General features: G+C 46.8%; 1 protein-coding gene across 1 annotated transcript; it reads left to right on the forward strand.

Annotated features, from left to right (window-relative positions):
* Positions 1–764: 764 nt before the first annotated feature.
* Positions 765–20,312, forward strand: LOC120895796. Its single transcript, XM_040299444.1, has 7 exons — positions 765–1,941; positions 15,002–15,589; positions 17,129–17,474; positions 17,670–17,797; positions 18,102–18,161; positions 18,306–18,412; positions 18,490–20,312. The coding sequence occupies exons 2-7, from the start codon at positions 15,041–15,043 to the stop codon at positions 19,925–19,927; spliced, it is 2,628 nt and encodes an 875-aa protein (XP_040155378.1). The 5' UTR covers positions 765–1,941; positions 15,002–15,040; the 3' UTR covers positions 19,928–20,312.
* The last annotated feature ends 432 nt before the right edge of the window (positions 20,313–20,744 follow it).

Genomic DNA, 20,744 nt, shown 5'->3' on the forward strand with positions numbered 1-20,744 from the left:
ATTTATCTACTAAACAAAACAATTTGCTTCAAAAATCATCGCTTTTAATTGGAGTGTAAGTGGTTCGAACAGCCTGCTCCAGTATTTGTACTATTTAGGCCGCTTTAAGCAGAGCAATAGAGAGAAAAGGATTAAACGGTTGTTTTCTGTTCTCTGTTTCTGTTTTCGGCTATTTGATCTCGTTCATACTTTTTTTTAATCACACATTTCAAACCTTCCCTTTCATTGCCTTAAAAACAAAGCCGAAGAAACGCTGCACCTGCTGTGATCAGTGCCACATGTGGAGAAGATACCCAAACCTCTGCCCCGAAGATGATCGCTTTTCGCTGCTCTTCTCTGCTCTTGCTCAAAGATCACCTTTGCAGATCACCGTCGTTCTCTCTCATTAGTCTCTCAATCTAGACTTCAACGCCGTAGCACAATTTTTGTGAGAGTTTTGCATCGCTCTCGACTCCCGCAAGCTCTCACTCTTGTCCGACGTCACCACGGAAAATGGGATGGAAAACGTGTACTGCGAGAGTGAAACACCCAACAAAAGAGAGAGAGAAAGAGAGCGTGAATTAAAGTCACCTGTATTTTTCTTTTCCTCTTTCGCTTTCTCGGTCTCGTTCTCACACCACCGCAAGGCCCCACTCGTGCAAGGGAAACAACACATCAGCAACGGTGCGAAGAGCGCACCTGAATTGGGGAGCGCCCAGCATGAACAAATGCGGCCGCACGCCGGCCTGTGGCATGAAAAGCCAATGTTTAGTTGTTCGCCTGTTGTCAAGGATACCGGTCGGGCTTAGTCGAAACAATCGTCGTCGTCATCGTTGCGGACCCCGGTTGCTCCGGTAACGGAAAACTGCAAACAGACTCGAGGATTTGCGCCAGCACTAGCAGCACTAGCAGCAGTGTGGGTTGTGTTCTGTTTTTTCCCCTGTTTTTTTGGGACGGAAAATCGTATTCAAAACTTCCTCGCCTGGGGAGAGGGAAGTATATCGTGCACTTTTATTACAGTTCCGTGTGTTTGTGCGTGTGTGTGTGTGATCCTTCGTGTGGTACAAAAACAGTGGTGGTGTGTGCTCCAACCTAATAGTCCCTGTAGATACAGGAGACAGGAGACAGGCTAAAGGTTGCGATAGTGTTGTCCCTGTTTCGCCCCCTCCCTCGCAAGTTGCCGGGGTCTAGTGCCGTTCATTTCGGAAGGACCCTTTGGTTTCCCCTCGGGCGAGCCTGTGGCCGAAAGTATTAAACACCGATACACGCCCGAACGGAGTGGAGGAGCGTTCGGCCGTGCGGCAAAGTGTTAGGGATTTAGAGTAGGCACTGGATTGCTGTAACCCACCACCAAGCGGGGTAGGTACCAGTGGAAGGGACCTGTGGTGCTGGTGTTGGTGTTGGTCGTAAGAGCTGGACCCAGAACCCTGCGACGGGTTTGATCCGCAGTGAAGCAATCAGTCGGTGACCGAAGGTCTACCAGTGCCTACACGGGCCAGTGCGTGTACAGTTCCAGCCCTTCCAGCCGTACGGGAACACTTACACACATCAACCAGCAGAGCGCTAGAACCCAACAGTTCACGGACAGTACAGGTTGTGCAATGAGTTGTTGTGTCGTCCGGTGTGCGATCTGAAGAACATCTTCACCATACCCGTTTATTGTCCAGTGTGTATGTGTATGTGACTTTACCTGTAGCTTGCAAGCTACGAACAAGATCTTCCAGTTTTTTTTACCGTCAGCAAGATCGCCAGCAAGACAGAGAGTGCGTGTTTGCGAGCCCGTGTCGTAGCTCAACGTCGGGTAACGGAAGTTAAGCCAGTTTTGGTGCTAAGCCAGGTGTGTTGCGGTTCAAAGAGAAACAGTTGTGAACGCAGAAACAGTTCTAGCGCAGTGCCCAGAAGCAGAAGACCAGCGACCGTGGTGTCTACCGTTAGGTCCATGTCACGGTGATGTGATTACTGGTAAGTTATACCCCCAGCGTCAAACGACCCGAAAACGAAAAAAAAGAAACCATAGAACCTTCTAGAATTTGGCAGGAAAAGATTGCCACGAAACTTTATTGCCATATATTGCCGCTTGTTAGCTCGGATGGCCCCCCCTGCCCGCTGCCAAACTCCAAGTGAAGGGCAATCCCATCGCAACAAATCGCAAGTTGCCTGTTTTTCTGAGACTCATTCTTTATTGAACCTTCCCGGGTGTCCGAGAGGCACCGGAGGAACCTTGGGCTTTGTCCACCAAATCTTCCTCGTGACTCGTGAGGTTCAGGTTCAAGGAGGCACCGATGGGAGCCACCGGACCGATTAAAGCCGATCTGGGCTACCGGTTACAATTGGTTGACTTGGAAAGTATTATCCGAAACCACGCAAAACCCGAAGCCTCGACCTCTACCACCGACTGCCGTCGCGTTTGGGCATGGCGCGCAGCCCGGAGGAGGTGGGTACACTTTTACGTCCAAGTGGAAGGTTTTTTGGAAAGCCCACATGACCAGCACACACCGACGCCGCGTTGGTCACGGTTCGCCAAACCCAGTGGGGCAGTGTGTGTTCGCACACCAAAATCCGGCCATATAAACCCCTCGCCACCATCTTCATCCGGTCCAGTTCAGCGAACGTGCACGGTGCACGGTGGACGGCTGTGCCACGGTTTGTTTTCCGTGATTCACGCGCAGACCCTTGTCCGATGCCGTCACCGATTCACTCCATTAAGCTAACGAGTCAATTTAAAAGTCCACTCTCCCTCACGCCCCTGCTCCAGGTCCAGGTAGCTCATCATCATCATCATCCTCATCGTCAGGCGCCTCCCCTGGTTGTTTTGCGTTTGCTAGCCGACGCATGACGTGACGCATCTAGACACAAAACTAGAGACTCCTCAAACACAGAACACACACATCGGATATCGAAATTGATATTTAAAAATTAAAACCGTACATCAACCTGTCAATTCCTCATCGGCGTGCTGTCAATTCCGTTCCGGTGGACGGGTGGACAGGTCGATAAGATATGCCCATCATGAACTTGAAGCACACAAGGGGAGGTAGCAAGGTTGAGACTCGAAGCATATTTATCGACCTCAGGCACCTAATCTTTTCTATTTAGGATGTCTTGGAGGTCGACTTGCTGACCTCTGCTAACCGGAACTTCCCGCAAAGACCCGTCCACTGTACTCCTCCAAACGTACGATCAATTTCGAAGAACATTTCCACGTACCACGTGGTTGAGCACATTTTCAAAGCACATCTACTGCTGCTTTCGCCATGCGGCTCAGGTTCGGCTGCGCAACTTTGCATTTCGAGCCTGTGGATAATCACCCACATTGCCATTTGCAACCAATCGATTCGGGCTGAGGGAACGTTGCTCAACCCAAATTACTCCAGCGCACACGCAGCCAAATCGCTTCGCTTTCTGTCTTACCAGTGTTTTGACGCGCAACCCCCGCCCCGGGGGGCGCACGAGAGGTTCATCTCGTTGTTGCTGTAGTCGGCGGCGGTGGCGGCGGCGGCGTCTTTGGCCGTTGTTCACCGATCTTCATTAGCACCGTAGAGCCGGGTCGGTGTGTGTGTGTGTGCTGTTCGCGTGCCGCACTCGCTTTTGCCGCTTTTGTTTCGCCCATTTCCATTCACTCTCGATTGTGCTTTTTCCTTCTTCTTTGCCAGATTCTTCTCCAAATAGATCGAGGTGTCCGTGTGTGTATGTGTGTGTGATCACTTTGCAAAGGTGCTGTTGCTGATGGGTTCAATCAATTTACCATCTGTGTGCAGACTGTGGCATTTCCCAACTTCCAAATCGATCGTGCACACGGGGTTTTGATTGTTTTTTAATTCTCTTTTGTACTGCAGTTGGCAACAGAAAATCTCTCCTAGCCAAAAACATAAGGGGGATCGGGGGATGATGCATATTGTGGTTCAACGCGCAACCACCCACACAAAAACCTGTGCCGGCTTAAAGAGGGCGTTCGAGACGATCCAAAGACACGAAGAGAGCGAACAAATGGACAGAGCGATGCAAATAATGTCTTGTTGCTTCATCGGCCAGACGGCCACCGGACCCGGCCAGCCAACTCCCACAACCCTGCTTTCCCCTCTTTTTGGCTGCTTTTTTCTTGCTCTATCCATTTCATTGCACACTCCTTTACTGGGTGGCGTAATTGTCAATCAAACCTGCTTCAAATCAAGATGCGCGATCAAAGTGCCCGTGCTCACCAGCAACGCCTCGGACCGACAACCGGAGTATTTTCTGACTGGCCCCGCAAGTTTGTTGCAGAGGCTCGCGATGCAGATAACACCGGGTAGGAAACAAATGGAAACATGTTTATCTCATCATCGAAGCAGCCGGAAGACGGAAATGCTTGATGATGCTTGTCCAGGGTAGGCGGGTTGGCCGAATGGTCGATTGCCCTGCACAATGGGGCGGTACGATATGGCATAGCAGTTGCAGGTGATGCCATTTGACCGATTGTTTCCAAAAGCTGGAAATGTAAGAAAGTACATTAAGTAGCCGGTTGAGCCTTTCTGGACGCGATTGTGTGACTTTATCTCGCGGGCGGTGTTATGAGACAAAAGAAACATGAAAGTGAATATTGAACATGTTCCCATGTCACAACTATTGTATGGTCTCGTCCAAAAATGTTAAACAGTGATTAAGAGCACGTAGCGTGAAAGTGAAAACAAAATTTTTAAATTTTTGAGTTATTTTTGTTACAAAACGAGCTGAATATAAATGAATTCTTCCGAATAGATAAACAAAACAAGATTTCTGTCATATTAGACCATTTTAATTTATTTTAATATTATCATACCTACAATTAAGGTAATTACCAATCCTTTGTAGCTAAAAACATAATATTTCAGCATAATTTTAGAGAATTTCAATCTAGAAAACAACCATTTTTGTTGAAAAGCGACCCCTGGACACACCTTTCGTCAGTAAAATACAAATTTAAACGAATATCTCAATTTGTATGATACAATATTTGCTTTTTTGAAATTTATTCATCCCTTATTCCTACTTTTCATTGCTATTTGGTATACTTTTTCCAATTATTTTTAATTTGTTTTGTTTATGACTCCTTATTATCTGATAAAAGTTCCTTGTGATGGTGCCTTTTTTATAATTATCGACGTTTTATCGATCGTTTTATAATCATAGTGCTATCTCATGAATTGAAATCTTATTCTTGAATATTTCTTTCAGAAACAAATATTGATAGCTATTACAAGAATAATTAACGATGATAATTTAGAGCATACTATCGTTTACAGTCTTTCCAAATTGACCTTTTAGGTAATTATTTTAAACACTTTTACATTTTCGTTTTTGTTTTGATTATATATCCTTCAGCCAATTGTTATTGTCTACATCAAAAAGATTGCACCATGCAGCTCGAATCGTAATAATAATTCCTCATTAAATTATCAATCAGCTGTCAATCTGTAATAAAGCCCTAGAATGCAATGGCCCTTGGCCCAATCAACCCTTTTGCTCAGAACCCCATTAGCGAACGAACGCACTTGACGTCATGGACGGCAGTGCCGCAGCCAGCGATACTTCAACCAATTTCACCCCGATCGAATCGATATTCCGAAATAAAAACACCTGCCCTGATGGAAACACCGTTCGCTGCGAGGACATTTCAAGGCTAGCGTGCTTTGGGGCGGGCGTAACAGAATACAAGGATCTTTTCGATCGATAGACAGGTGCGAGGTTGTGTGGTGTCGAGTTTCCCATTCCTTCGCCTCCCTTCCACTGTCCCTAACATATGGTCTCATCATCCTATCCTACCGCTATCCTTCCATTGTCTCTCGCTCACCTTCCATTCATGACATTTGAATGTCGTACAAAGGGAAGGGACGCCACTACTACCGATAGTCCTACGTCCTGCAGGACTACTTTCCACCTTTAGTGCCACTACACTGCGTCGGTGTGTATGTGTGCCGCTCCTCAAACAAGTCCTGGAAATACGGAGGGGGGGGGAACTATCGCCACCGCCGTGTGCCATTAACGCAATCAATATCTCTCACCCAGCGGCCATTCACCCGTTCGGTGTGGCCAACTTCTGCTGGATGGTGACCGTGTGCGACATTAGAGCTGAAAGACATACATAAAAACAAAGCTAAAGAACGTCACTTTCTCGCTTTCTCTCTCTTCTCGCACCCTCTATTCTCTACGCCGTCTATATAGTGTGCGCCAGCACGCCAACCATTCGTCTAATCGAACCGTAAAGGACACAAACACACCACCACACAGGGAAGCGTCCTGGACGTGGTAAAAAAAAATACCGCGCCCTAGTTGTTCTTCAACTTCTCCTCCTCCTTTTTCCGTGTAGTCCTCCACACGCGAGTAGTCCTGTTGGGAAGGCTATCCTCCCTTTTTTCCCCTCCCATCCGCGCGATAGGAGTGCGCGGCCACACCCCATCACCCTTTGGACCTTCATTTATTTTTATGACACATTTCACCTTTTGCTGCTCGTCATTTTCTCTCTAAATCAACCATCACATCAACACTCCTGGAGGGGTTTTCCCCTTTTTTGTTGTGTGTGCGTGCTGCTTCTACTGCCTACTACTTCCCAACTCAACGTTGATGATGATAGTGTTGGTGGTGTTAATAATGACGAGGCTGATTCTAGCCGACCTGGAAGGCTGAAACACGCATTGTTGGGTGTATAGGTTGTGCTGAGCCACCTTTTATAATATTATGGTTTAATAATCAAAGTGTGACTCATTACACTGTCTCTGTTTATTTAACTAATTCAGCTTAAAATAATAAAAAACGGCTATAAAAAAACATTGTGAGAGTAACATTATCGTTCCAATAATTGGCCTGATTACACGTACCGCAGGGTTGTATTATCATAATGCTTTGCAAACCCGTCGCAAACCATCATCTCCTCGTTCGTACAATAAACGAACGTACATTAAATTGAGCAAAGAATTGTGAACGAGCTCGGACCGGAGCAAGCAAATGTAATAATAATAAACTCGTACGTACCCGATAGTGGGAGGAAATAAACCTGCGAAACCCAACTAACTACACCCATCCACGGGACGCATCAGCAGCCGGTTGAACCGTGAACGGGTGTACACTACCGTGACCAATTATGGACCTTGGCACTGGGAGAATTCACAGTGGATCGTACCATATCGTTTCTGTGGATCTTTTCGTGCCATCGTTCAGATTTGGTGCCACCATCGTCAACCATCGCAACCGTATCGTCATCCAGAACAAGGGGTAGAACAGGGAAGCAGCAAGGATTAGGAGTTATATGGTTTTTTTTTTGTTGTATATAATGTTTGAGCCTACTGACTACATTTACTGGCCTCTACAGCGAGCTGTACTGCTCAACAGTGCGTATCGAAATGGTAGAGCTGAGGCTATAACTCCATTCTTTCGCTGTCATCAACGCGTAGAATCCGACGGGGAAGTCGCCATCAAAATCATGTGAATGTGTAAAAGTGAATGTATACTAGACGTCAATGGACGTTCAGAAGAACTAGAGTCATATTTATTTAAATTATTTATTTATTTATTTATTTACCAACATATGTGTCTTGCACTCTTGAGGCAGAGACCAACTAAGTACTTAAAACCTATTCTACACCTTAACCCTAACTTATTCCCCTAACATCTCCCTTGATCCGGTGTCGCCAAAATTAATTTATAAAATTTTCTCTTTAAATCCGTTGGTCGTTAAATTAAAATCAAAGTGATGAGACCATGTATTGAATTATATGTGTATGTGGAGCCATTTCGAATTTGTTGCAGAACAGTTTTATCATTAATTATAATCAAAAGGTATCAATCCAAAGAAGCATTTTCCATTTCATTGCAGCAATTGATTAATAACACATACGAGATCCAAACACCTTTGCTTTGTGATTGAGATCAATTTACGATTGTCTCGTTCCCAACACTTAAAACAAGCGCAATAAAAAAAACAATCGCTCTCTCTCTCTGTTCCTCTTTCTCTCTTTTCGCAAACAATTTACAATGCTAATATTCTCCGCAAGCCATCTGTTTTTCTTCATCATTGCTGCACAAAAATTTGTGCCCCATATATCTACCACTCTTGCCGATTAGCAGCCCACCGAGTGTGTGTTGATAGGGGCCCCGAGACCCAGATGGGGCTACGTTTCGATATCACCCGCCCCCATAATTATCGCGCGCCAGATTGTTGCACGCTCGCGCACGGGAAAGCTGCAAAACCACCCGCTCCATCCACGGGCGGACGGGTGAAAATGCAGAAAATGAAGGCTCACTGCTCAGCCAAAGTGAGGGACCAAAAGCGAAAAGATGAAGCGAGCGCATTTTCCCGCATTTGCGCACGGGACAAATGATAATGTGGAGTGAATCACGATCAAGCGACGACCCAACTCCAATATCAAATGTAAGAAATCACACATCAAGAAAAACAGACACGGTGAGCCTCCGCCTTTGCGCACGGTGAAAACAATGATGAAAAGATGCTGTTGGGAGGGATGGCCGACGGCTGCAACAAATTCCCCGCAGACAAAACAGCTACACCGTGTGCGCTGATACGCACACCCGAGTGACAAAACAATACAAATTCCTTGCGCCGGTTTGGACTGGTGGTTTACATTTGCAATCCTTTCCTCCCGCAGGCAGGTGGTCTTTTTAGGCTGTCCGCAAGGCCACCGCGATACCGCGGAAAACAATGGACAACAAGTGCGTCTGTCAGACTCGCGCAACGCGCTACCGTTTTGCGGGCCCAATGATGGGAAGGGACGGGAAGATGCCACGCCTAGAGGCAGAGAAAGGCCTCCACCGTTCCTTTTCAACACGAGAGCCACACCGTGAGCCATAGTGGAGAGTAAAACATGAACAAAACAAAAAGATCAAACCAATTTGTGATCTGATTACGATGAGCAATGCGCACAAACAGTTACCTCCCTCCGCCCGGTGTGCCTCTCCTGGACACGAAAACAATGGTGGCCTGATTACGTGCGCCACGTGGCTTTATGCTTGCAGGTGTGGAACATGTGGAGTGTAGTGGTGAAAAGCAAAGGGCCACAGTTAAGAAAAACGATGGTGAAACCGAAATGATGATTGGTAGAATTTCACATTTATCTTTACACCTCTGCCCCCGCTTTGCGGGAGGGGGGAAGGAAAAACGCTCCAACTTCTTGCGGTGGTGTTGATGGTGGCCAATTTTCTCGCTGCACAAAGTAAGCACAAGGTGTAAAGTGCACGCAAACATCCACACGAACCCTCCACGCCACGTATTCACGATCGTGTGCACCGATTATCAGAAGACGATCGAGTAGACGGGAGTGCTGTTTGCTTCTTTGTATCTGCCAATTCTGCTTGCTTGTGCAATGGCGCACCTTTCCCTTTCAATTTTTCGCGCGGAGAACACTCTTTGGCAAATGGCGATAAACACGCATGATATAATCCACCCGTTGCCCGCGTCCTTCCTCTACATTATTGACCCCTTAGCTTTGTGCAACGTTTGAACGCTTTGTGCAACGAGTTTGAAAGATGTGCCCTTTTTTCTCTCTCTGTCCATTTAATTTATTAGCTTTCGAACATTCGGGCTCGTTACGTGCATAATGCGAAGCAGGTGGAACGATTTGTTGTGAGACACAACGCGGCGTTTTTTTTTCTTAATTTTTTGTTTGTTGTTCTGGTTTTTTTATGTATGCTCCCCTATTAGAAGAAGCAACAAAAAAAGGCATTACAGCAAGTGAAACCGAAACGCTGAGAAACGCCGATTCTCCGACATTTAAAAAGGGGAAAGGCTTAACGGGGTGCGTTTCACGAATAAAAAAGGGCCGCCGTGTAATTAAGGTGAATCGAAGATGAAAGTGGATCGCCAGTGATCCACTCCCAACCTCCCAACGTGGCTTGGGTGGCCGAACAATTTTCCTCGATCTCCAAAAAACAGACGGGCAGCCAAAAAATGAAGCCGTGTGCCACCGTGTCTAAGGGCAGATGGTTCCATTGCATTTTACGAACCATCGCCCCGAACTCGATCGTAATGATCATTAAAAGCTGGCCAGCCTTTGGCCCTTGGTAATTTGGCGGTTTTGCTGCCACCGTGCGCATTTTTGTGGAGCGTTTGTCGCCTACTGCCGCATTGCACGACATCATCGGCACACGCGTTCGACGCAACCCAGGTCGAACTGGCCCATGATGGAAGATGGATGGATGTGACGCAAAGGCTCTTCTTCTAATTAGACATGATTTATGGTGAAGAGGCAGCCCTTTCGAAGGGTCAGCTGCAATCAAATATTAGCTCTTGCTCAACGGCGCGCTTACGTGCAGGGGCGATATAATTTTAATTCCATTAGCATTCGCTCGGTTGGGCTGCGAAATCACGCTACACGATGGCAATTACCCGTTGAAGGAATGTTTTTTTTCTAAACGCCCTTCTTCACAAACATCTCGAACACACGTTTATCCTAGATAAAAACAACTTATAACATAAAACAATATTTTCCTACCCCTCTGTCTTGGGTAAATAGTTGCGAAACGACGCAAACACGCACACGGTAATCTAAGCGTAGCCAGAAGGAGTTGTTTTTTAACTCCTCCGTTGATTACAGGGCGGGTGTGGATTTAATGGTGGATTTATATGTTTATAAATTTTTATCACCTGCCCGTGCCCAACGCAACGCCCAGCGACGGCCAGCGGAGGCTTCAATTGCATAAGCCCTGTGTCCAGCACAAGGAGGAGGGTGTGGCGGAGGGACCGGATAGTAATTGAGAGAAATTGTTCAACTCTTTGTACACTATGTAATCGTGTGCGAAGAAGATGTACACCGTTTTGTTGCCATTATTTTATGCGAAAAAATGATTTCCGAGGTTCGTCGCTTACTTTTGACGTGACGTGGCGGTTGAAGTCTTTTGTATTTTGTTGGCAAAAAACATGGATTTTCAACTCGTTTTCAATTTTAAACGTGCTAATACAATGTTGAGTGTCTAATTTTCGCTCACAATAACCACTTTTTTGTGCCAAACGATGAAACTCAGTCATTAAAATCGAACCAACCTTCGGCCACAGTGCAAGCACAGATTCATATAATCTCGCTAACCTCCACCCGGCTCATCATCATGTAAGCGATTCCAATGTATTAAATTACATTCTATTTAACACCGTGTTAAGCCGGCGGGAACTATAAATGGCTACCAAATAATACCATCAAACAACAAAACAGCTCATCAGCACCATCCTCCTCATCTCATCGCCGCCCACCGATCAGATGAGCCGAGCCCTTGCAATGCGTTCGCTCGTTTGACGAATCGATTTCCGCACGCCTCCCAAATACCGGCTGGCCAATACTTGCACAACTCTTGCCTCCTTTTAATGTGAGAAAGACAGTGAGCGTGTGGCGTAGAGCGCTAAGCATGATCATGTGAATGAAATTGAATTCGACTCAGCCTCCCGCTTACCATTGGAGCCGGTTTTCCACGAGAAAACTCTTGCTGACCAACAGACAATTGTATGATGTTTGTGTTTGTGTGTGTATATGAGCTAACACCATCACTCAGTCTGCCCGTTCGATCACTGTGTCAAATTAAATCTTACACACAGCAATCCCTCCTCCCAGTTCCCGTGTCTTCATCGCCCAGCAGCTTTAATTTAGTGTTTTCGTTTTCCGCTACCATCCTTCCCTAAAAAAAGAAGAAAAAACCCACACACATGATGATTTATTTAGTAAGAAATGTGCATCGTCACCTAACGTGCCGCAGTGCTTCATCTTGATCACACCATCAAATCGAATCAAACGCCGAAAAACAGCTGCATCAGCGTCAGGCAAAAGGTCGGCACTCGTTACTTAAAGCTTCTTTCTTTTATTGGCTTGATTGATAGTTCATACACACACACACACTCCTGTCCCTTCTTTGCGTTCCCCCGGCTCACGGTGCAGCGGATAATGGCTGGAAAATGGAAGGAAACTATCACTTTACCCGGCCGCCGGTGCCGTTCTGTTGTTTTATCTCTGTGTACGGACGGCATCAGCGTCCAATACGAATGATTCAACGCTTCAACCAGAGCGGAACCATATGTTTTATAGAGCCGCTCACGCACCATTGTGGCCATTTCTTTTCCGGGGCGGCCTCACCGATCCCCTAATCCCCTCGCGTCTGCGTCGTTAGTCGATTGCGCTTTGTTTGGGGGAAGCTTTTCACGGCCAGCCACTGCCACTGCCTACCACCTCACTGCGTCAGTGTAATCAAGCACGTACGCAGGCCTAAACTTTCCATTCGATTTGCAATGCAAACTGATCGGTTGGCTGTGCGCCAGATCGAGTAAGATCCTTTTGATTGAAGTAAAATTAAAATCAGGAAAAATGGTTACAAAATAATCGGAGCCATCTGAAATTAGTAAAAAATGCTTTTCGTTCTCCTTCGAAACACATTTAAATTAAACTATGCCAACAAATTCAAACCAGTTTTGTTTTCTTTTCTCCTCCAAAAATCCATTGCATCGCACGTAACTGCACTTTATTAGCCTAGTTTTGTGGGTGGGATTTTCCTCTCTGAAATGTACCTTCTAGTTAAAAGCTTTTAAGCGTTGTGTTTTTTTTTTGTATTCCTCGCAAAACCCATCTTTAACGTACCATTTGGGGGAGATTAACTACAACCACAACAAACAACAACAACACTGCTCTGGAAAGCAATCAAAATTAACGAAAACGCGCTCCCGGCAGCACGGAACCCGAAGACCACACAAGGGAAATGCGCTCACACAGACACATACACTCACAAGCATTTGCACACGCCGGGTCTTGCCCTTCTTATTGGTTCGGTTCGCAATTGTTTGACTAATGGGTTTCTGTGTCAGCGGAAGCGAGCGGGATTCGAGACGATTAATCGCACTAAATGGAGTTACGAGCGTACGAACACAACGCATGGGAAGCTCTCGGGAAGCCGAAGGTGGAAAATCTAATGCCCAAGACTGTACCCCGGGCCAGTTGAGGATTCTATTTCCTCCGTCTGATTGGTGTAACTGTTTACAGATGTTCACTGTAACGAGCTTAAGGTTCGTCTGTTTCTAATGTTGTTGATTTTATTGACCATTATAATGGTTTTATTTGTGGGAATTGTAACAAAGTATTTCAATTAATAAAATGCTCTTTGGGTTGCATGCTATTTGCAAAGCTTATTGTAGCTAAAAATACAGGTTCTACTCAGTTTCATTTTTTTTTCTAATGGGAATTGAATGACGATATTTTCTAACATTGATTCATACACACAAAATACGAACAAGAATTTCAGCTCGTGCCGGCTGCCTGCCAGCTAACAATCGCAACATAAGCACAAAGGAATACAGCAATACGAACAAAGCTTCATTCTGTGTTTGTTAGTTGTGTTTTTGCAAACAACATTTGCATTACACAGAACGAAACAAAAACCACGAAAAGCAAATCACTGCAACAATACAAATGCACCCCTTCCCGCCTCGTAAAGCTGTACGCCGGCACTATGTTACACTGACTGCGTACATAAATTGTTAGAATCGCGCTCCCTCACTTCATGCCATTCTTCACATTCCGGGCGGTTTTTGCTTTCCCTGTTTGTATTTACGTGTTTGTGTGGCTTTTGCCATAAAATGAAACTGATTTTACGCCTTTGCTGTCATGCTAGTCTGCACCTCGATAACGCTTAAGTGGTGCAAACTCCCCCTTCACCACGGCGATGATCGTTCCGGGTCAGAAGGTTATGTAAATCATAATTGTGCAAATCAACTTTTTATTTAATTTTCTCAAAAATCAATTCCGCACCGGGCAGCTTGCGATAAAAGCTCCCACTTATTAAGGAAGTGCAAAATATTGGCGGAATTACATTACGATGCTCAAAAAAACCCCAATTTATGCCACTTCCTTCCTATACCATACGCCGGGAGATGAAGAAAACACATGCGAGATCGGAAAACTTATCAACCGACGGCCGCCCGCTTCGTCGGTTGGGTTAGGTCAATTAAAACAACGCAAAGCGCTTTCGCGAGAGAAAAAGGACGGTGCCAAAAGGGGCTGGTAGATGTGTTGCATGGGTGCCCAGATTGGGTGCAGCCAAACCATTAATCAAACAAATTAGCTAAACAAAACTGCCTACTCTCGTCCGTTTCCTCCTCTGCCTCTGTGCGATTGCCGATGCCAAACAAAGCGCCGATGATGGACGATAAAGCGCACCGATTCAATCGCGCACCGCCTAATGTGTGTACGGCGGCAACGGTTCCCGCTAATCGCCCTCTTAACGAAAACTCGCAACGCAAAAGATGGGTTTCTCCTCCTATCGAATCTGGGAAATCGGAAAACAAAATCTCGGGGAAACTTTCGCTTGGGGAAAACTTAGTGATAAATCATCGTTTGGCTGACCCGACTCGAACGGATTGAAGGGAGGACGATGGGATGCAAATCAGGCATTAAGGCTGACGGTGGTTGATGGTACATCTTCTCACCATTTAGATTAATCTTAAAAAGCCTAATCATGAGCGTTGAGGAGAAAGTAATCTAAGTTCTCATCATTGGTTGAATTAGGTCATATTTATCGCTTTCTACTAATTTTATTAAGGAACATCTTCAAAATCAACTCATAAAACTCTTTTAGTGAAACAGGAGGTCACTGTCAGCCACAATCAAAGCAGCGCCATCTACTGGGAAATCTTGCTAATACTTAGTGCTCTGGAAAAAAAAACCCATATTACACACTTTATGGTATAAATTGATATGAAATATGAATTTTAATGCAAAATGTTAACGTCCTGGAATGATAAAACACTTAGACACACCCTTATCAAAGTTATGTAACTCTTCAGAAAACAATGTCTAGACTTAATGCTGCAAATCCCAACCCACCTCTATCCACAAGCAATCAACTACTGACGCATGTACTCGTACGATTACGTATAACCAATTACATTCCCATGTTTACCCTCCAAAACATATTCCAACCCACCGTTCACTACTTATCGATCAAATATTCATCCTCTTTTCCCCTTCCATTTTCTTTCATTCTCGCTCTCGTTCACGCTCGCACCCACCAAACCTTCAACAAAAAAGAGCAAGGACGGAGTGCGATCAGTGCAACTCGAAACGGAACCATGGCACCCCAAAACTCGACCCTGATTCACAACGACTCGACGGCGGGATCGGCCTCGGCGGTGGCCACCTCGGCGGAAGAGCTGAGCAACTTTAGCCCTATCCTACCGCCCCGCAACCATCACCACCATCACCGGCACCATCATCATCATCACCACCATCACCACCATCATCGTTCGAGCAGCCAGCGCCAACATGAACCAACCACCCAGCTTGAGGATAGTGAAGCCGGTCTCCCGTTTGCTAGCAGCACTCTGGACGGTGACAACGATACGGGAGGAGAGACACAGCCGGCACGTGGCACGAAATCAACCACCAACACTAGCGACGACGCAGCAGAGGCAAAATGCACAAACACCAACACAATCGCCAAGCCATCGTCCTCGTCGGGAAACGTTGCATCCACTTCGCGGGGTGGTAGCTTCCGAGCGGACGTTGTGACGGCGGACCGGGAGCTGCAATCGCTGCCGGTTGGATGGGCAGGATGCGGCACGACGCTACCGGAACCCCGCGCCTGCGGCACCGGCCGTGGTACGGTGAAGCGCGAACTGGTGAGTAGTGCTAGGGTTGCGTGACTCCTTATATTCCTCGCGTTACATTATTAGCTTGAAACAGTGGGATAACGTATCCAGTACCACCTGCCCATACCTGCTGTGCTTTTTGCCCGAACAGGGGAGGTCCTTGCGCAAGTGCGCAGTGAAAGTTGAAAGCTGAAAAGGGGTGACGCGATGAAACTGTTCTCAGCGGGTGGGGAGAGGGAGGAAATAACATTACCTTGTTTGATCAATACAATCCAATAAAAAGGGCAAACTTGCTAGCGTAACACAACACGAATCACCCATCTCTGTCTCTCTCGCTGTCTCATACAAACACATAAACACTAGTCTAGTGTAGCAGACCAACAAAGTCCCCGACTACCACTTCGCGGTATCCCTTGGAGATGGTATTGACAAACAGACACAAAGAGGAGTCTTTGATAGTCTTTGGTGGTCTTTCCCTTTCCAAAAATACTCTCAATTTCGTGCCTTGATAGTCATTATTTTAATGACGACCTTAAACAACAAGATTTTATTAAGAATGTGTGCAAGATTTTTCCAAGAATAATTCCTGAGATGGCCAATTCCAAAGACACTACAATCTCTATATTCAGTGAATTCAGTGAAGGTGAGTTTACAATACCTCGAACTCTTTTTTTCTGATTCTGAGCTGCTCTAAACCCGCAGTCAAAGACCAATCCATCAAATTGGTCGAACTTGAACTCCATACAGTTTTGACAGGAGCTTTACGTTTTCGCTATTGAAGCTCAGACAGTTTTGCCATTTTGGAGACTAGAACCTCGCACGGCCCAACAGCTCATAGAGATATTCATCTTAACAAGTCTTATTATTTATGTTGGTGGTCTTAGAGGTGTGTAGGACTCGTGAGATCTTCTGAGCCTTTACACCAACCTTAAGAATATCGTAAAGATACTTCCATCCTTCTCAAACCTGTATTGAGGTAAGAGGTGGAACTTATCACCATCATTATAATGTTGCTTAAACATATGTCTTTGAACTGACTAGCTCAGAGTAAATCGTGTGGTAGAGTCATGAAGTCGTACGATTAAACATGCCCATCCTGGGTTCAAATCTTGGATGAAGAAGTCCTGTAGTCTCCATGAGGAGACTGACTAGCTTGCTATGGGTAAACCGAATAAGTCACAAATAACCTGGTAGTCCATCAGTTGCTTATGACATTCCTAGATGGTCTTTGTAGACCATGAAGTAGAAGAATCGACCTTCAATGATTGTTACAAGATAAAATGTATTTAAAATAAAGAAACTGTCTAAATCTTAACATTACAGACAAACATATCTGAAGCTTAAAGAGAGACTTTAATGTCCTAAGATAAACCTTAATTTTATACATCATACTAAGTTAGCAGGATTGTTGCGCTCATTGTTGTTGTCCTCCCAATATCCCAATTATTCCTTTAGTCCTAACAACATGAAAATCCTTCTAACTTCTAATTTGTCACTAGCTGAAAATCAAGTCCCAACAATATCTTATCTCACCATCTCAACCTCCCCGTTCTCTTTACTTTTCTCCAGCTCAACTCCATACCCTACCACAGCCATACACACGTCCCCAACCCAATCCACACCGAAAGCCCCGACTCGGACGGCAACGGTACGGACGATACGGACGATGCGTACGACGCCATCACACCGGAACCACCGAGGCCGGCCACCAGCACCACTCCTGCACCATCGACCGAGCCGGAATCCGAACCTACCACCGCCACCACCACCACCCCGTCCACCGACATCGAAATACCGATCTGGATCCGGGGCGAGGCACGGTTCGTGTCCGGCATCAACGCTACGACCACGTGCAGCAACATTATCCGGGCACTGATCGACGACGAAATCCAGAACGGAAACTACGGACCGGAAGGTAGGCCGAGGGTTGTGGCTTTATTCACTTCCTCCACCATCACCCGGCACATACAAACATGATTCATTAGAATTTTAATTACCTTACTTTTCTTTCTGCTTTTTTGTTCTATCTCTCTCTCTCTCTCTCTTTCTCCCGGATGGGGTTTCCGTGAATTTTGCTCTGGTGCGCACCACGCCGCTCGAACGCGCGCAGATGTCGCAGTGTCGCGTGACGTGAGCGATTACGTGATAATAGAACGATGGCGTGAGGTCGAGCAGGTCCTGACCGGCGACACACGCATCCTTTCGATCTGGAACGCGTGGGGCGACGCCAAAAACGAGGTAAGCAATGGTCGTTCCGCATTTCCTCCCTCGTTTAATGACTCTCCACCGAGCCGTGGTTGGCGCCATTGACGCCCGCTCAGCTCCAGCAGGCAAATTAGCAGCAGGCGAAAGTTGGCGTGACCTGTGCAGTGCAGGCGTGCAGGCTGCTTTAGCTCATTCGGTATTCATAAAATTCGTGTCTCACTTTATGTGAATCACACAAAAACACCACAAAATCCTGCCCGATAGCGCGATAGTTGCTGTAGTACAATGTTTTTTATAGTTTGCTTTTGCTTTTTTCCTGTTCCTTTTGCCTTCACAGGTGCAGTTCCGTTTGAAGATAAACAAAACTAACCTGGAAAAGGGCGCTGCCGGTGGCAAGGTAAGGCAGCAAGCAGCTTGCTAGCTTGCTTGGGCAAGATATAAAGCATGTTTTGCGGTGTAGTGTGGGCTTGAAACAGCTTGAAGCATTCAGTAAGGCATTTGATTCACGCGAATTATTCCATCCTTTTCCCTCCACCTGCAGGAGAACAAATCGAAAAAGCAGAAGGAAAAGATCGGACTGATCAATCGCATGATGCGCAAGGTGCTGAAGCAGGGCGAAGCCATCCAGAACCATCTGTCCCAGATCAGGTAAGCTTGGATCGGTGATATCGTCCCGTTGCTCCCATTTTCTAACATCCCGCAACATCCTTCTTCTTCCCGCCCAGCCAAAAGTCGACGGAGAAGCGACAGCAGGAAAAGTTCCGCAAGTATGTGCGCAAAAACTGTGGCAAGCATCTGATTATGGAGAACTTCCTGCACGATGCGGCCACCAACAATCTGTCTGACCTGTCGGTGGACGGGGAGCCGCTGGTTGTGAGCGAGCGGGAAGCGAAAGATGCCAAAGTGCGGCGCAGTACGTTCCCGGGGAAGTTGCTGTTTTCCGCCCGGAAATCATCGTCAGCTGGAGCTGCGGCCGGTGGTGGTAAGGATAGACCGGGGGCACGAGTGCTGAAGAACGTGCTGTTTGAGTCGTCCGACCAGCTGGCCGATGGTGGGAAAGCGAACGAAGACGAGCTGCTGCTGGTGATTGATCACACTTCCGACAGCGACAGTGGCATCTTCACCAACAACCACGCGCTGAGTCGCCGGGACACGCTGCCCAAGCGGCCCAACTTTGGCTCGATGGTGGAGATTGATCGGTACGCAAAGGACTCGGACGAGCTTGCTACCGAGCTGGGTGGAAAGGAGGAGCACGAGCTGCTGGAGGGTTCGGGCGACAGTGCGAAACGACAGCAGAAGTACCACCGGTCGAAGCGTCGGTACGACTCGCTGCGCTGTCACCATCAGCACAGAAAACCATCATCGGCCGAGCTGGAGTACACACTGTCAGAGGACGACGGAGTGGCGTCTACCAGCGGTGGCCGACGATCGGCCGATCGGGACCAGGAGCTGGTGGAGCTGGTAGGTGACCAGGACGAGGAGGACGATGTGGTGGAAGAGGAGGACTTTACGCCGCCGGTCGATGACTTCGAGTCGGACGACCAGTGCGAGCTGCGCAAGGGCACGTTCAATCGGACCTCGTTTCGGTTCGATCTGATCCGGCAGGAGATTGCGACCAAGATGGCGGAGATGCAGCATCTGCTCGAGCAGGAGGAGGAGCTGCTCCGCCGGCTGAAGCTGAAGAGTGCCAAATTCCATGCCGAGAATCAAATCTACCGCTCGCACATCGGGCTGGACTTCCACGTCGAGCGGCTGCAGCAGTCGATCGACCGGTGTGCCAAGGAGATTATCGAAATCGAGCAGCAGCTGCTCGAAACGAAGATGGAGATCGAGGAGAAGTCACCGCTGATCGATAATCTGCGCGCCCTGCTGGAGGCACAGGAAGCGGGCCAGTGCTATCGGCGGCCGGCCGGCAAACAGAGCGGCGCAGGGCAGCAGCAACAGCAGCGATACGGCATGACGAAACACTTCCGAACTGGATCGGTCGAGGAGGGTGAAGCGCTCAGTGCGGACACCTGCTTTACCCATGCACCGTCGGCCGGATCGCGCCACAGTTTGGCACCGAGGTGCAAATCATCGAACCCTCCGTCCGCCAACGAGTCGGTCGAGTTTGTGGACAATATTTACGAGTTTTGTGATAATAATCAGAGCTTTGTCGTATGAGAAGCGAACGGCAAACGAACTGGGCCAACTTGTTACTAGGTTTAGTACACGATCGACGATAGTGCGCGTAGTAAGCTGCTTCGACTGCTACTGGATAAAGGGCTAAAGACGTGAGCAGAAAGCTCTGTTCGAGAGGACACACCCGCAAACAATACGATGGCACTAAAGAGAAACGCTTACGGGGAGGGAGAAACGAACAAAAAAAACGCGATACCTTATTTAAACAACGAAACGTTACGAATATACATACATATATTTTTATCTGTTATAGGATGCCCATACCAATGCCTCCGTCCCACTGTGAAAGCGTGCGTTATATTAAATAAAAATATATATTTTTACCCCCATGCAAGTAACCAGAACTAGGTGCTGGGATATGTAAGCATGCAACTGTTTGATTTATTTTTAATATGAATAATTATTTTTGATCTCATCCGAATAATACAATTCATATATTGAAGATATTTGGGGCGGTCCCGTGGTACAGTCGTTAGCTCACATGGCTTAACAACATGCCAATCGTGGGCTCAAGCCTAGAAGGGACCGTCCCCCCGAAGCAAAGATTTGACTATCCGGCTGCGTGATAATTAATAAAGTCTCGAAAGCCTGCATAGGCCGGCATGCCATGTCCCATAGGACGTTACGCTAAATAGAAGAAGATATTGAACATCAGCTACTTCATACATCTGCATTTCGCTATGCATCTCGAAGATTGTATAAATATGGATGATGAGCTCCAAATCATTGCTACTCGTTATCACGACCAGTATCTCGCTAAATATTCAAGGGAAACTAAGTAAATAAAAAAATGCTAATG

The sequence above is a fragment of the Anopheles arabiensis genome, chromosome 2 (genome assembly GCF_016920715.1).
Source record: "Anopheles arabiensis isolate DONGOLA chromosome 2, AaraD3, whole genome shotgun sequence".
In the NCBI taxonomy this organism is placed as follows: Eukaryota; Metazoa; Arthropoda; class Insecta; order Diptera; family Culicidae; genus Anopheles; species Anopheles arabiensis.